We start from the raw sequence: 17,064 nt of genomic DNA on the forward strand, positions 1-17,064 counted from the left end.
GGTATGCACTAATTGGTGTACTGATATTGAATCATGTAGGTGTATACTACAGTTGAACTTCAATATCTCAAACACTGATATCTCAAATACAATGGATATGTCGAAGGGATTTGTAAGTCCCAACCAGTATTCTACCCTCGATATCTCGAATACTCGGATAAACAGTCCCATCTAGTTCAAGATAACAAAGTTTGACTGTATATATCTGTAAACCAAGAATGATGCTTTCTGTAGAAATTTTTTTATCCAATTTACAATAAGGTTTTTAAAAAGAATGTTAACCAGTTTTTGTTGTCACATTGATGATTCCAACTTATAATAACCACCACCAAAGAAAGGTGTCTGCAATATAAATGTTTTACCATTGGAGTAACCCTGATCAGAACAGTCTTTAATTTCTTTGATTTAAATGAACAGTGAAACACTTTGTGTAGCTATATTTACAGTGACAGTGTGAGGAAGCATATGCACTAGTTCCATACTGTATAAAAAAGCCTTCATTAATTTGAATGAGGTAAGCCTTGTTTTCCATACTTATATCATGCAGGCTGATTTGTCAGACTTTTCATTGTTTCACATGTCAAACAAAGACAACATTCAACAACAGGCAACACAGGGCGCCTATGAATGGTCAGTCAAGCAGAGGATACCACATCGTATAATGACAAATCCACAGAGGATACCACATCGTATAATGACAAATCCACAGAGGATACCACATCGTAATATGACAAATCTGTGACTTGTGCATGCGACGTGCAGAGAGATGTGATGTGTTATGTTCATGATTAGTACTAAAGGAGTATACACCTGAGTGTGCATCTATAATGAAGTGAGGTCATCAAAATAATGTCAGGCAGGCAGGAAAAATAAACAATGGAAAATATATCAAATGTGCATAGGAGCCAATAATACATTTAGCAATTCATGTAGATATATTCATTGATCAATTTCCATTTATGTGAAGGTGGTACATGTATCAATATTTGTCAAGACTACAGTTATAATGGGCAATAACCATTGGGCCAGACCTGAGTTTATACATACAAAGAATGGATTCATTTAATATCATGGGATATATAAAATCATCCCCATATCCTTAAGTTTACAATCACTCAAGAAGCAAATTGGAGTTCTGTTGGTAGAAAATGTACCTTTTAGCTTTAAAATTTGAATATTTTACTATATCATTATACAGAACTCTTTTTTCTAAAGGAGATAGATAAAGTTAAAAAAATGGCCACAACCATCCATCCCTCTTAATATGGATAATGTATTCTATGTACATTGTATATGACCACATTGTAGAGACTTAGGGTAGACCACTTAGATATTGAGAGAGAGGTAACGGCATATTACTTCAACAAATCACCATTATGGCTACAGAAGCGCTTTGTGGGAGGGGTAAGATGTGGGGGTCATTCAATAATATAAAGAGCATTGAATATTTCCTAAACATGGTAAACTCTATAAACTGGGGGTAGGAGGATATATAAGGACTGCTTTAGGAGGTGTGGAAAGGTTTCTTTGAGATGTGGGAGTAATTCAAATAAAACATACCCTGTATGGCGGCCCTCTGAATAATATAAACATGGGGAGTTGGATTATTTTTGTTCATAAAAACCACCCTGAATGCTTGCTATTAAAACATCTATTGGCAAAAGAAGCGATGGCCAGGTTTTATTCCATATTTAGATAATTAATTGATTTTATATAACTCTTTTGTATTATGGACTTGACCATGACAGTCTATTGTAATGTGTCACACTAAGGACAACAATACTGTGGCATAAATCCTAAAATACTCTCATATTGTGGGTTCATATTTGGATAAATGAATAAAATAATTGATTGCTTTACATAACACCGCTATAATTTAAATATTGCTCCAACTTAATACCTTTGTGTATGATTAAGCGTACATAAATAAATTACATGACATTTCATTCATGAAGCTGTTACAACATCAAATCATGCATGCAGTTCATCCCAAAGCTCCATGCCTGATGAGACACAACATTTACACTGTGGATGGTCAGTCAGGGCCACTACGAGACACAGTGTTTACGACGTAGACAGTGAGGGGGCCACTACGAGACACAATGTTTAGTGAGAGGTTACTACCTGTCTGTTATTATCTGGGCTTGGGCTCTTCGGACTAGACTCAGAAAACGGGACTTCCATGGCGACTTGGAACTAGAAATCCCAACAAGAAATCATTGTAAAGATCGAAACACAAAAATCACTGTAAATACTGAAAACACTGTCAATAAGAACTTGGTCGGCTTCAAATCCAAACAATTAAATGTCGCACAGAAAAAAAATCAGTCAAGTGACCAACAAAAAAATATTATATAAGTCAATTATCCAAAAATAAAATCATAGTTCACAAATGAATAAACAAATCCAGGTAATGTTAATGGTCCATAAGAGGATATGCTAAAAGTATCATAGCTATATGTATGGTATTATTTACGTTCAACACAAAGAAAAGAATATCCTCTGAATGCAAGTAAAATTGATAAATTGTCTATGAGAGAAAAAACAATGAAAATCCATTTGATTAAATTAGAAGATACGCATCCAATGGAAAAATACAGAAGATTGTTTTTAATGAATGACTCAACGTCATGACGGAACGTAGAAATTTGCACTTCGCAGTCGGAGATCACAGTCAGCTGAGTATGCTAATTCCGATCCCGGTCGCTCATAGAATTCATCTTCTTTGCAAATAATGAGAGTTGTTTTGTGTATATAAGTCAAATTGGATTCATCAACCTTTGAATTAAGGGGGCAACATTATCATAAAGTGCACCATTTAATTCAAGCCACAATTCAACACATTGTAAAATTTAAGGGGCCACTGGTTGATAGCACACCACTTAATGTAAGATAGTGAATCCAACACATCTAAATGTCTGAATTTTGTTCTGTGGCAATTTTCTCAGTGGTTGTTTTGATTTCTGGGTTTTTTTCTCTGTAGTACAGCCTGGTATATTGTATTGTTATTTCATTCCCACACAATTAAAATCACATCGTAAAAAATCACTACGGAAAAGCACTTTATAGTCTTTCACCTAATAGAGAGGGAAATGATAGAGGTAAAACAGCAAAATCACTTAACACGCAAATAAATATCCCCAAAATCGTAAAGAAACTCATCAAGCGTGGAGAAATAGCAGCGACATCACAATAATGAAAATATAACGGAGTCTATAACAAAGTCTTCCTGATATGAAATCCCATGAATGAGCGATGAAGAAGAAACCAATAATAAATCGTGGACTTCCGCTTACATTTATATACAGATTATAAATGAATGAAATTTACTACTCCTTTTACCTGTATATCAATCAAACTCTGGTTCCCGTGCAGACATCATAAACTAATTATGACACCAGGTAACACTTGTTTCACCTTGATGCATAGTGATTGTTTCTCGTTAAGGTAAGAACATTATGACACAGGTGAAAACTACTTTCAGACAGGTAAAAAGTGAGCTTTACCATAAAACCCTTGGATTGCTGATCAATCCAAAAGCTGATTACGGTACTTGATGTACAGTCAAATGGAAAATACAGTTGGTTGAGGTTATTTCGTCATGGAAGATTCAAGGGTCGCCCAGTCACATATAAAAAAGTTTTATGAAATCTGTCGGGGGGTGATTGACTCCAATGTGTTCGAGGGATTTATGAAATCTAAATAAACATGATAAAGATTCAACAACAAAATGATTCTCTCCATCAAATACATAGTACTACTTTGTACATTAATTTATGGATTTGTGTGAAGTTTTAAGGAAATTCAATCAATTAATAAATGTACTACTGTATTTCAACTACTACAATGTACTAAAATGTACTAGTGTACGTGAATCTCTGACTGTCAATATTAACCAACATATTTTTTCAGCTGTTCAAAGATTTATCAGAGATTGTGGTAGATTCTCGTAATTCTCAGTCTTACTGCCTAGAACTGTTAATAAATACATTTGTTTGTACCGTTGTTCAATAATTTAACCACTTTAGTAATATCCATTTCTATGTACTTTCCATTCTAAACTACTATGCGGTTGTTAATTGTTTTACTTGGTAAGAATCCTGTAAGTTGTCAGAACTTGTGTTCGAACCATTTGTTTATGCAATAAAATATGTTCAAACCACTAGTGTACATCATCTAAAGTTAATGCTGCTCCAGTAACTCATATTTACTGATTCAGAACTAGGAAGATTGTGTGTACAATTAATGTAGTACGTGTACAGTTATTCAATGAATGTCCATTAAATTAAATGATTCATTCTCATTATTTGAAAATTAAAACTTAAAAGAAAAAAAGAAATCAATAGTACTGTAATATATCCCTTCCTTAAACTTGAAAAAAAAAAAACACTGTGCAACTTATAACTAACAACATGAACAACAACCTAAAACTACAAACAGTTATCTGGTAATCAGAAGCTATAGCAAATTATAAAGAGGTGAATGAAACACCTGTCACTGCTAGTCACATTGTAAACAAAAAAATTTTAAAAACTTCCTCAAATGAGATATGTTTTTATTCTGGAGGGGGTGTTTCATTTCCTGTAGAGGCAAGGATGATCTGGATTATTTTTCCAGTTTACACTAAAAAACAACAAAAAATAATCTGGTACAGAAAAGGTTATTTGGATTTCAACATTGAGAGGTAAATGAAACTCCAGTGAAAGATATTATTAAATTGTAAAAATTTAAAAAAAAAAACTTCCTTTAACAAGATCGTTTGAAATGCCTTGTTTTATTTTTTAATTCATGGAGAGGCAAGGAAGATGGGTCACCCAGGTTTTTTTTTCCAGTTTGGGAATTTCTTTCAATTAAAACATAAAACTAAGGGACGCATGGTGTTAATTGTCTTAATTATTTCATGTCTGTGTGTACAGGGGAGTCTTCAGATGTTGATTAGGTTTTAAATATACATGTACCAGCATCGATATCTGTTACATGTTTAGCTCAATATATAGTAGATATCACTCATGGAATAAATATTTAAAATTACACTGAGTATAAATCTTACTCAATGTGACACCAAAATTAATCAGTACGTAGGAAAAGGCAGTCGATTGTGTGGAAAATAAAATTCAGATGAATTGATAAAAATATGCTAAAAAATGAAATGTTTGTTTTGTTGTATAATTTTTACAGAAAAGTGGTTTAACAAAAGATGTGATTAAACATGTGATAAAAAGAATTTCCCATGATTTACGACGGTATATGATTATTATCTAACTTGCCAAAGCTAGTGGATAGAAAAGACACAACTAAAATGTTGGATAAAAATCATATACCATCACAAATCACGAGAGATTCCATATATATTTTATATGTATGGGGTTTATGTTATTTATAAAACATATAATTGTGTGTGTGTGTGGGGGGGGGGGGGGGGGTATTTAGACTGGATACTGCCCTGATGCTCTAGTTTGTAAATAACTTCCTTGATAGAGACAGTAGTGGTATACTTGACATCCTTACAGCTGGAAGTCAGCACCAGTGGTACAAACTCATTGACTCAATAGTTAATGGCAGATCACGATCGAGTCTCGTTGACTCAATAGTTATCGGCAGATCACGATAGAGTCTCATTGACAGGCCAGTGTCTCTTTATAAGTGTGGTACATACATACATGTAAGCTGTGTGTTCAAGTTTAAAATCTATTAACTACATCATAATTAGGCATGTCAGAGAGAGAGAGAGAGAGGGAGAAAGAGAGAGAGAGAGAGAGAGAGAGAGAGAGAGAGAGAGAGAGAGAGAGAGAGAGACAGAGAGAGAGAGAGAGAGACAGAGACAGAGAGAGAGAGAGATATTGTCAGTCTCTATACCTGATTGTTATGGGGCTCTCTCTCTCTCTCTCTCTCTCTCTCTCTCTCTCTCTCTCTCTCTTTTCCGAATTTAAGGATGGAACATCAAAAGAGTTAACATTTGATGGTTTACAGTGTATAGACAACATTCTGGATCTTTAAATGTTTCTGTCCATTCTGTTTATTTTCTTTTTCCCATGAATAAACACTAAACTCTCCACTCAGAAAGGAAATTGGGGTCTTAACATCCCCTAATATCTATACCTAACAATTTACTGTATAAAGGGCATTATACAACCAAACAAATTACCGCAAGGTTAATCTGAAAATACCAGAGTATAGCGAAATTAAAATAACGATTTAAAGGTCAGGAGATCAAGGTGTGAGGTAATTCTAAGACTAACTTCGGGACTTCTTAATAAAGCCTCCAGCACAGGATTGTAACCCAGTTTAAGTTCTTAAAAGATCAAATGTTTAGAGTTCCTTTTTCAAAAGAAAAAATGCCCTGTGTATGTTTTCTGGTTTTATGAATGAGTTTGGATATCTGAAGTCTTATCTCGATCGGTCCTGAAATAGATTTTTTTTTCTTTATAAACTTAAGTTTCAGTACTACAAGCATATCTAAGCACTTTTGTTTGAAACTGCATGACTGTATCTATGCAATCTGGCAACACACAGGTTTAATGGTCTGATACTGATCAGGCGTGTTCATAAGGGAATATCTTAAATATTGGAGAGAATATACATGTATCATATTGATTTTCCAAATAGAAATGATGTCATTGGTTACTAAGGTTACATAATGTTGAAAAAAGGTTATTTCTCTGACATGTGATGTTCTATCATATAAATATATTGTAAATCTACTCAAACAAGCAGTTATCAATATGCACAGATTTGAGGAAGGTAGGGATGAGGGGACAAGATACACCCCCCCCCCACCCCCCATCCCAATCCCCTCACCCCCCCCCCCACCCCCATCCCAATCCCCTCACCCCCCCCCCCCCCCATCCCAATCTCCTCACCCATGGAATTTGATTTTCTAATCAATGGTTTTTCACTTGTGAGAGAGATATCAACATTTTCCAGCACTTGCTGCTTCTTGAGTACAGGATATTAGTAATGTACTAAGAAAACAAAACCTTAATGGTAAAGCAAATGAAAAGTACAAAGTTTAACTCTTACCGGCATGTTGACAGGACGGCATTAATCTCCACAGATGATAAAAATAAATCCTACAGGTCACAAAGACAGAATTCCCTCAGTTGATACAGTTGTCTCACTACCAGATTATAGGCTGCACAGTGCATGAACTTCCCTTAATTTACACAGGTGAGCTAAACAGTCCTTGAATTATCCTGACAGATTAACAGCTATACACAGATTCTCAGGTGAGTTAAGCTGTGTTTGAGTTGTCCTACGTAGATTACTGACCGCACACAGCTTCACAAATGATCAGGTGGTTTATCAAAGCTTAATTCTACTTCAGTTGTCCCAAGGAATAGCTATTTCAGAGGTCTCCAGACTTTTGTAAAACTCATTGGTCCTAAATCCTGATGATACTGGAACAAAGAGTGTTCATGAACATTACAGCAGAACAATCCCAGTTACGCACGGTCAGGCATTGGGTATAAGGGGTATCATAATATGCAGGTCATATAAACATTCAACAGCTGATTCAATCAATTCATTACAAATCAAAAGACCAATTAAAACAAAAAAAAACCCTCATTGATTGCTTTGAAGTATTGTTTATAAAGATGAAATAAGGGAACACATTTAGCATGACCTAACATACCTTTAGTTTTGTCAATGTACTGACTCAATGAATCACTTGGTATTCTGGGAAATTACGCTCAGTCTTCATGGTGTTGATTATTGCTGGAAATAGAAAACATAGGTACATGTATACGGGTATACAATGGTTGCCAGAGTCATGCTGCCTAATTTCAACCGAGTAGGCTATTACTTGTGTAACGGGATGAGAGAAATAATGACTGACCAAACCGGGATTCAAACCCGGGCCCCCTGAAACTCTAGTCAGGTGCTCTACCAACTGAGGTACAGTGTATATCTGGCGCCGGTATTCAAACCTGTCTCACCATTACAATTGTAACAGTAACACAATTTAACAATCATAGCACAGTTCACTTTTAATTCTCTATAAGAAATTCAAATATGATACACCAAGAAAATATATAATTATGTTTATAAACCATAATCATGAATTTATATTACCGGTAAGCATAATTACATGTAATAGAAATTGTGCAAAATAAAACAGACCAGACATCCTACAGTTTTTAATTTACTGACCAAAACTTCACAGCATGAATACCCCTTCATACATGTACACATAGATTAGGTAATAATGAATTGACATCCTAATGATGATACTAGGTTTATTTGCCTTCCATGAAACACGCACAGTAGTTTACATGTATTTTATCACATGTATAACTTACATGTACTTGATCGAGGCATACGCTATATTTGATCTTTGAGACAACCTGAGATTTTATTTTTTGAAAGTTTTACATTTTATCTTCATAAGAATATAAAAAAATTTGACATGGGAACTCTAGGGACAACAAAATAAACATCAAGATGAGTAAATTTTTACAATGCTTTACATATTTACTTGTGCATAAACACAAATCAGCCATTCTGATTCAATATTATATACCGTATATCAGTACCGTTATTTGTCAGGCCAGTCTTGCGATAATTCTACAGACGCTACAATGATGTATATATAGCACCTGAATATCCACTCAGATATTTAATCTATGCATTAAAACAGACTGAAGCCATACACAAGACTTCGATATACAGACCTTAAATACATGTGTAAACAAATGCCATTGAGAAATCGAAATACATGCACATATATAATCGGAAAAAAAGTTTGAAATTCCTAACCTCTGTAATGACTTTATTTTCGGTCAGTCCCTCATTCTATTTGCGTATTTTGTTTGCATTAGGCTCAAGTTATGGCATCTTTGATTTATACATAGAGCTTTAGAACACTGAATCTATTCATGGCCTTAACCATGCACACACCCGCTCAAATATACATATCTTAATTCATTGTGAAATCTAACCTTTTATGGGGGGATCAGATGGTGACACTCAATATAAATTGTCTTCTGAACCCCCCAGATACTCAAATCTGTAACGGTATCTTGTTTACTCCAAGATGTGGGCAAGCATCCTACAGATTTATTCTCACACAGACCATGACCTTTAAAAAATTAATTGTTTGATTTCTCAACAAAATTAATCTGAATATATTTTTTTTAATTTTGGAATTTGAGGGAGCACTGATATAAAAATTTTAAGGTTATTTCTAACAAAGGAGGAAAACTAATTGACGTTCCTCTAGCAGCTTTAGTTGCTGAATAGCTTAAGTTCTTATAGCCAGGATAATGTGTAGAGAATAAATTATAACAGGTACAAGTAGAGACAAATAGTGCAAGTGCATGGTTTATCACAAATTTATGCAGTTTACACAGTGCAAAAAAATTATTAAAAACAATGACATAAATTAACCATATGAAATTAGATTTAAGCTGAAGACCTTGTAAGTTATTAGAACTTGTGCCCTAACTATCTGTATATGTATGCTATATATATATCATTATACTGTACAATAAAATATGTTCAAAACAAATCAACTGTAATGATATATGTCACGTTTATTGAATACAATTAATAATAAATGCTTCTATAACCTGCATTAATATCACCCCCTATTTCTGCTGATTATACATGAAATAAAACTGGTATTTATTCAAACATAATTATTCCAGCTTGATAACATCATTACATGTTGGTTCTATATGCCATTGGGCACTAGGTCCACGGTTAACCATATAACACAGCTACATACAGTAAGTACTGGGTCAGTATTGATGGATGGACTTGTGTATACCTGGTCGATACTGAGGGTCAACTAATGGGGTCAGCGAGATGTACGTAATGCAATGTATGATGTACTGAAAAACATGATGATTCAGTAGTACAGAAAAACCTGCCTAATCTGAAACCTTTATAATCTGAAACCCTTATAATCTAAAAACATTTGTAATGAGAAATCTGATTCAGAACCCCAATTACATAAATATTTTCATTATATCTATACCTTTACCTAATACAGAGGACGATGGCATCAATTCATCGATATCTGATTGCCTGCAGTTAAAAGTAATAACCTTGAGCCTAATTAATGGTCAACATTAGAGGGCTTTTTACAGACTAGGTAAAGTGATTTATCTTGTGATTTATCTTGTGATCTATTACCTCAATAATCAATCGTAAGGAATTTGATAATCTTACAGATACTCAATGTTTAAATAATAGGGTCCAGATCAGACACCAGTGTACCAATACCTTTTGATATGATCTGCACACATTACAGAAGTCTCAGACCTCAGTACCTCAGATAATGTAGACGAAGTCTAAGACCTCAGTACTTCATATAATGCAGACGACTGTGTGGAACCAAACACTGACTCACCGCTGATTCAGGAAATCGTCATTAACACCCAGCTCCCTCCACTGGCTTCATTGTTCTTTTATCGTACTGAAGCAATCAATTGAGCACTCCATTAATGTACACAATCCCCTCTCTCCTTGCAAATTTATTCTCATCCTTCAATGATTGTTATTTTTTCTGCTGTACCTCAAATGATCAATCAATTATTCCACAGAGTCTCAAAACAGTTCCTCATTGCCTGACAAACAAATTCCATTATCCTCCATTCCAATAAAAGACAGTATTGTTGGGAGGGGGGGGGGGATGAGTCATTAAATCAATACATGTACCTCCCACCGACCGTGTAATGAGCCGACATGGAGAATTCCAATATGCTCCAATATTCCAAGACCTTCACGTGCATGTGGAATTTCCAATAATATCCCGGACAGACTCGGAGACGATTAAACTACTGACGTGTTTCCAAGGTTCATTGGGTCATCTATTGATTGTATCACTGTATCTGCATCAGCATCAATTAGCTTTTGTCCGGATCTATTATTGATGTTTTAATTTATCCTCCATATCCTTTACATCACTCAGACTTCAAGGAACTATAAACAAATACAGGCATCAAAGGGGCAACATGCCTTGATGTGCTATCAGCTAGAAACTCTTACTTCCAGCAAGTCAACAATAATTATTATGTAAAACCTTTCAAAATGTTAATACAGAACATGTAGTTTTAAAGATAAATACAAATGTTGTCATCTTATGTCTAGACCTTGATACACATTTGAGTTAGGTCCTCTCGTTCTAACCAATCAGAACTTATAATAGAGAGAGGATGAACAAACAGACAATGTACAAAGCTGGTCGAAGTCAAGACACGCCCTATTCTCCAGAATGACCATCACAACAGAGAGACAGAGACAGAACGGTATACACTACTATATGGAAAAAAATAAGGCTGGGTCTGGATTCAAACCTTTTAAAACCCTTGTCAGGTGCACTCCCGCTGAGACAGCATCCCTGGTAGATCCGTATATTTAGTACTATAAATCTACCTTTATTATAAACATTCGTTAAACCTGCCATAATAGATAGACCCTTAGTCCCCCCCCCACCCCCCAAATGTTTGGATTTTTAACATACTGAGAATCTCTTTTTGATATCTTACTTTAAATTAGGTTTGTCTACTATTTGGCTGCTGTGTAAAATGTTTTTTGGCCTGTATACAAAGTTTAAAACAATTCCGCCAAACAATGTGTCAAACTGTGTCCTGTTTTAACCTTAATACAGTCCATCCCAAAACCTTGCTTAGATTACAAATCTGGCATTTAAATTGAGTGTTTAGATTAACCAGAGCTCCTAATCACACATACTAATTAAGAAGTTAATTCCCATGATTGTGTGCATGTCTTTCACTTACAGGTACACATAAGCAAGCAGTTTATTCAACCATTTATAAATGTACCATTGACCTGGTCAAATAAACTTCTGAATTCTTGAAATTCAAAACAGCTATATGCCTCAGTTACAGGCAGGCTTGGGGTAATGCTAAATGTAATGGTAATGCATTGCAATGCATTACATGTTTTCAGAGTAATGCTAGTAATGTGTAATGCCTCAAAATTAGCATAACAATTAATGTTAATGTAATGCATTACTTTCCAAAATCTAGTGTAATGCTGGCATTACATGGCATTACTTTGCATTACTATGCATATTTATGCATGTTCACTTTAAAAAATGTGATGAATAAATGAATAGTTGAAATTGAATTTGATTAAATTTATTTTTAAAGAAGAAAGAAATAATTTTAATTAAGAAAAACAAATTTTAATTGTACATGTTTTATTAAAAAAGGTTTTTTAAAGTTCATTTTTGAATTGTTTATATTACTAAAGATAACAGCACAATTTCATAACATTTTTAAGAGTGTTGTTATTAAGAGTTTTTAATCATTTAAACAATTTACTCCATTTAGTTTGCACTTGTTATAAGAAGTGCTAAACACCCCAATCCCCTTCCCTTCGCTATGTCTCAACAGAATAGGAGACAGACATGCACCTTTAAAAGCAAAATGAATGCACTGTCCATCCATGATGAAAATCAATATCACTTCCAATATTATAACCCATTTGAAAATAATCTTACTTATTTCTCTCTCTTTCTCTCTGTCTCTGTCTCTTTGTCTCTCTCTCTCTCTCTCTCTCTCTCTTGTATATTAATTACACTGTACATTAGTTTGGACTGATAGAAAATACAAGATTTATGTATTTAATCTATCATTGCACTTAATATATCCTAAGATAAAGATCGTCAAACAGTATTTTCCAGCCCAAGCTTTGACTGCTCCTGCAAAACATTTATTTAGTATAGCCCGGAAGATGGATGCATTTAAAAGATGAACCCTTTGAAACTTCTATCATATCCAGTGCAACAGCAATCTTTTGTCTTAAAGTGTCCTCAATAAAAAGAAATACGATTAAAATATATTAAGAAATATAACTGGGAAAAATCATCTGTTTATAAATTAATAAAATTAAGTGTCCAAAATTATAAAGATTTGTGTAATCTGGGGATATATCTATATTTAGCTTTTTAATTAAAAACCGCAACATTATTTCATAAATTGTTTTTTGTTACGCATGTTATCCTGTGTCTCTATTTCATATCTGATATTGTATCATGCCAAATGTCTATAAATATCATTTTACTTATGTAATATGTTGTTCATATTGCCACAATATGATTATATATTGAGCAAATAAAGAATGACTCTTGTTTATTCATTGAATTTGAACCTGATACTGAGCATGAAGCTGTAGATATGTTAAAGAGTGTTGTATATTTGAAACATTTGCAAAAACTCTTTATTAGCTTTACTTAAAAAAAAAAAGTAATGGTAATGGTAATGCATTACTTTACTCATGTAATGGTAATGTAATGCATTACTTCAAGAAAATCAAGTAATGGTAATTTAATGCCCAAATTCATGAAGTAATGGTAATGTAATGCATTACTTTACAATGTAATTCGCCCCAAGCATGGTTACAGGTAATTGTCTATTTCTTATTAAGAGTTAAAGAAGAGAGAGGAGGAGTTATGGGGAGACTGGGTAAGGAGGACAGAAGGAATGGGCTAGCAGGAAAGTGGGTCAAGAGGACAAGCAGAAAAAGGGCTTAAGGGAGAGAATGAGTATGGGGGGGTGGGAGGAAAAGAGGATAGAGAGAGAGAGTTTGCCCTCAGTTATGAGGAGATTGGGAAGGGGTTTAAGGGAGAGATTTAATGGGGGGGGGGGGGCAGACATAATTAGTAAATTAGTAGTGTTTGGGCTGTAACCTTGTCATCAGTGAAGGTCATCGATTTCCTGTTGTCTTGATTTGGCAGAGAATTCATTACAACTGTGTCTGTCTGGCTGACAATGCTGTTATGTAACAATTAACATCAATGCCAATCAAGGCTTTGTTTCAGTTTATCTACAGTATCTTTAATCTAATATTCACACATAATCATGAACCTCACCCACCCCTATACAGAGGAAATATCATTCAGACACTCAGAGAGTGGATTTGTGTGTTCCTGCATAAAGACGTGCAGAAAGCAATAAATTATAATGCATACACATGTCAGGAAAAAGCATTCTTTAATATGTTTATAACCCCCCCCCCCCCCCCAAAAAAGAAGATAAATGCATCAATGCAGTGGTCACTATAAATATTTGGCTTCTTATTTTACAAACAGAATCAAGCCAGAACTTGATTTTTTGTTTCATATTCTTGAAATCTAAATTTTGATAAAAAAATATACCTCACAGAAATGTAAATATTGCGAGCAAAGTTTACTTTAATTTAATGCAGCATGCATTTAAATACATCATTATCATGCAATTCTTATTCTAATAAAAAGAGTTTTGAAATACATGTGTTAATGGAAATCTTATCTTAAACTTTATCAGGTGTCAACTTCAAAATTGCAAATACCTTGAATCTGCATTCTAAGTATTAAATAAAACCACCATCTTTTAAACGGAAACCTGACACCTTGTTAGCTTGAGTTATTTACTCTAGTAATTATAATTTTAAACTTACATGAAATGGTGTATGATCCAGATTCAAATTAGTCCTGAACAAGTATACATATCTATTTCAGATGACACAGTTATTATTACACAAGACATTAGTATAAAATCTCCGTCCTGTTTAGGTATCCTTGCTGTAAAATTCACTCAGAGCAACAATTAACTGACAGGTCACTAAATCAGAAACATTACAATATATTGATATATCTGTAAGAATAAATACTGTGGTCATAGCATTACTTCACAAAATATGGACCCTATGAAACTGCAGATGAAGATGCTGATCTCAAATAGTTTAAACTTGAAAAATCAGCACATGATGACGTATGGATAGTGTGATTTCACAAATCATCCATATTTGGAAACTTTCAAGATCAGTACGTATATCTTCCACAAGAGTAAAACAAGAGTCTGTTTGGTGAATGGACAGTTAGCCTTGAAGACGGACGGTTTGAAACCTACACTTGCCAAACACCCAGGACCACAAAATTTAAACTCTCCTGTTCCACGCTGACAAGATCTCGGTAAACAAATGCCGAGTAAAGTGAAGATGATCCGAGGTGCCCTGGCGATTTTGAAATATGAAATAACGGACAAGTTTAAGACTCGACGGGTTAATGACTCGAGGATTCTGTCACTCTGTCATTATTGAAATGTTGAACTAGAAGACATTTTATACGAGGATTTGTATTAGTAACACAATACACTGATCTGGAGCATCTTATCTCTCCGATGTTTACAATTGTATGCATTTATAGCAATACACAAACAGGAAGCTTAAAAAAACACCCGGTACATACATACCTGATTAAATAGCAATGATATGCATACCATTGCATCTTAAAACTTTAACTTCATACTCTGATATGCATGGTGGGAAAAACAACTTTGATTCCGGGATTGAAGTATCAGTACGTCCTATTTTTTACCTGTGCATATGTGATTTATGCCTGGGTATGTTTGATCTATGTGCATTTTTGATTGATGTGCACATATTTGATCTATGTGCAGAACAAAACTGTACTATGTTAATACCTGTTCTACAGGTTAATCCTCATTAATAATCCAATGATTCCTTAATGGCTTCATGTATTGCACAGTCTGTGCAATATAAAATCTATGTGTAGATCAATTTATCTTTTGCTCAGCAATTATAGATTAAAAGGTTAATTTCTAAACAAAAAAATATAAAGGTCCTGCCCCATGAAACAATCTAAATGTATATATAGGTGTTTAAAATCTGATTTAAGAAAATTTCTCTCATCAGGTACATGTACTCAGCAAAAACCACAAAAATTCATTGCAACTGCTTAGAGGGGAGGAGGGAGGGGGAGGAGGGGGTGCGGAGGAGGGGGGTGTTGGTGGATTACAGCAATATGTATCTTACCTACAAAGGTAATAAATAATCCAGCGACCAATCAAATCTCTCTGATGTATAGTGGTTCATGAAATCACAAAGATGTCATAAATCATCTAATATTTCAGACATTAATCCAACTCTCGCTGATTTCACTTCTCCCTGTGTATGAGAGGTGTTTTTTGTTGTAGGTCCTGGCTACTGTGGTATGGCGGTTAATATCAATTACAGCCTGTATCTGGGTATCTAATGTGTAATCTGCTGTTGACATCCAACCAAACTGTGTGGACAGAGACCAATAAGATCATGATGTATGTCAGAGAGAGAGAGAGAGAGAGATTTATTTTACTGACCTTTAAACAGATACAGAGAGAGAGGCAAATTGAAAGAGAGCAGAATTTTTAATAGATATACTGAGAGATATTATTTTTAGATAGATGGAGGGAGGAGAGAGAGATACTTCAAGATAAAGTATATTAATGTGTATTGGTGTGATCAACAATTGTCACAATCTACCCTCCACAGTAACACACCCGGCCGGTCAGAATGTGAGGGAAATAACTCTATACCAAGGTCAAGATATCACAGATATTAAAGGCAGTTACAGTGATTTATTACACCAAGATTAATCTCCCTTATCACTTGATGTAATCTACCTTAAATATCTTGCTAGGTAAAACAACTCTGTACAACATATACTGTGTGTAACTAAAGCATGGTATTGAAGAACCCCAATACAGATCTGTTAATCCTAGTTGTGTTAATCCTAGTTGTGTTAATCCTAGTTGTGTTAATCCTAGTTGTGTTAATCCTAGTTGTGTTAATCCTAGTTGTGTTAATCCTAGACAAAGAGATAAACGACCCCTGGTTTCTTGATATGAAGTTTAATCAGATAAACAGTCAGTCAGGAGACAATATGGAGGGCTGTCAGGGATTATAATGTTCAACTAAATACAAGGAGTAGTTCCTGGTCCAGATACTGAAGCTTGACTGTATCACCCGAATCCTTTGATCCCATCAATACACCACCTTATCACCCCCACCCTCTGATCCCACCAACATACCACCATATCACCCCCACACTCTGATCCCACCAACATACCACCTTATCACCCCCACCCTCTGATCATTATACCAATACACCACCTTATCACCCCCACCCTCTGATCCCACCAATACACCACCTTATCACCCCCACCCTCTGATCCCATCAATACACCACCTTATCACCCCCACCCTCTGATCCCATCAATACACCACCTTATCACCCCCAACCTCTGATTCCACCAATATACCACCTTATCACCC

General features: G+C 34.8%; 1 protein-coding gene across 9 annotated transcripts in view; it reads right to left on the minus strand.

Annotated features, from left to right (window-relative positions):
- Positions 1 to 17,064, minus strand: part of LOC105346971 (coronin-2B) — a 41,996-nt gene that overhangs the window by 17,816 nt on the left and 7,116 nt on the right. For 4 of the 9 annotated variants that reach the window (XM_066081387.1, XM_066081362.1, XM_066081388.1 and 1 more), the window contains exons 2-4: positions 7,634 to 7,716; positions 7,021 to 7,397; positions 2,125 to 2,196 (exon numbers count right to left, since the gene is read on the minus strand). In XM_066081387.1, coding sequence (XP_065937459.1) covers positions 2,125 to 2,196; positions 7,021 to 7,026 — 78 coding nt within the window. In that variant the 5' untranslated portion in view covers positions 7,027 to 7,397; positions 7,634 to 7,716. Of the gene's footprint in view, positions 1 to 1,560; positions 1,577 to 2,124; positions 2,197 to 7,020; positions 7,398 to 7,633; positions 7,717 to 10,354; positions 10,886 to 14,409; positions 15,132 to 15,786; positions 16,037 to 17,064 lie in introns of those variants that run through there. The other 5 variants (XM_066081373.1, XM_066081367.1, XM_066081364.1 and 2 more) reach the window with 5 other exon arrangements.

The sequence above is a fragment of the Magallana gigas genome, chromosome 1 (genome assembly GCF_963853765.1).
Source record: "Magallana gigas chromosome 1, xbMagGiga1.1, whole genome shotgun sequence".
Lineage (NCBI taxonomy): Eukaryota > Metazoa > Mollusca > Bivalvia > Ostreida > Ostreidae > Magallana > Magallana gigas.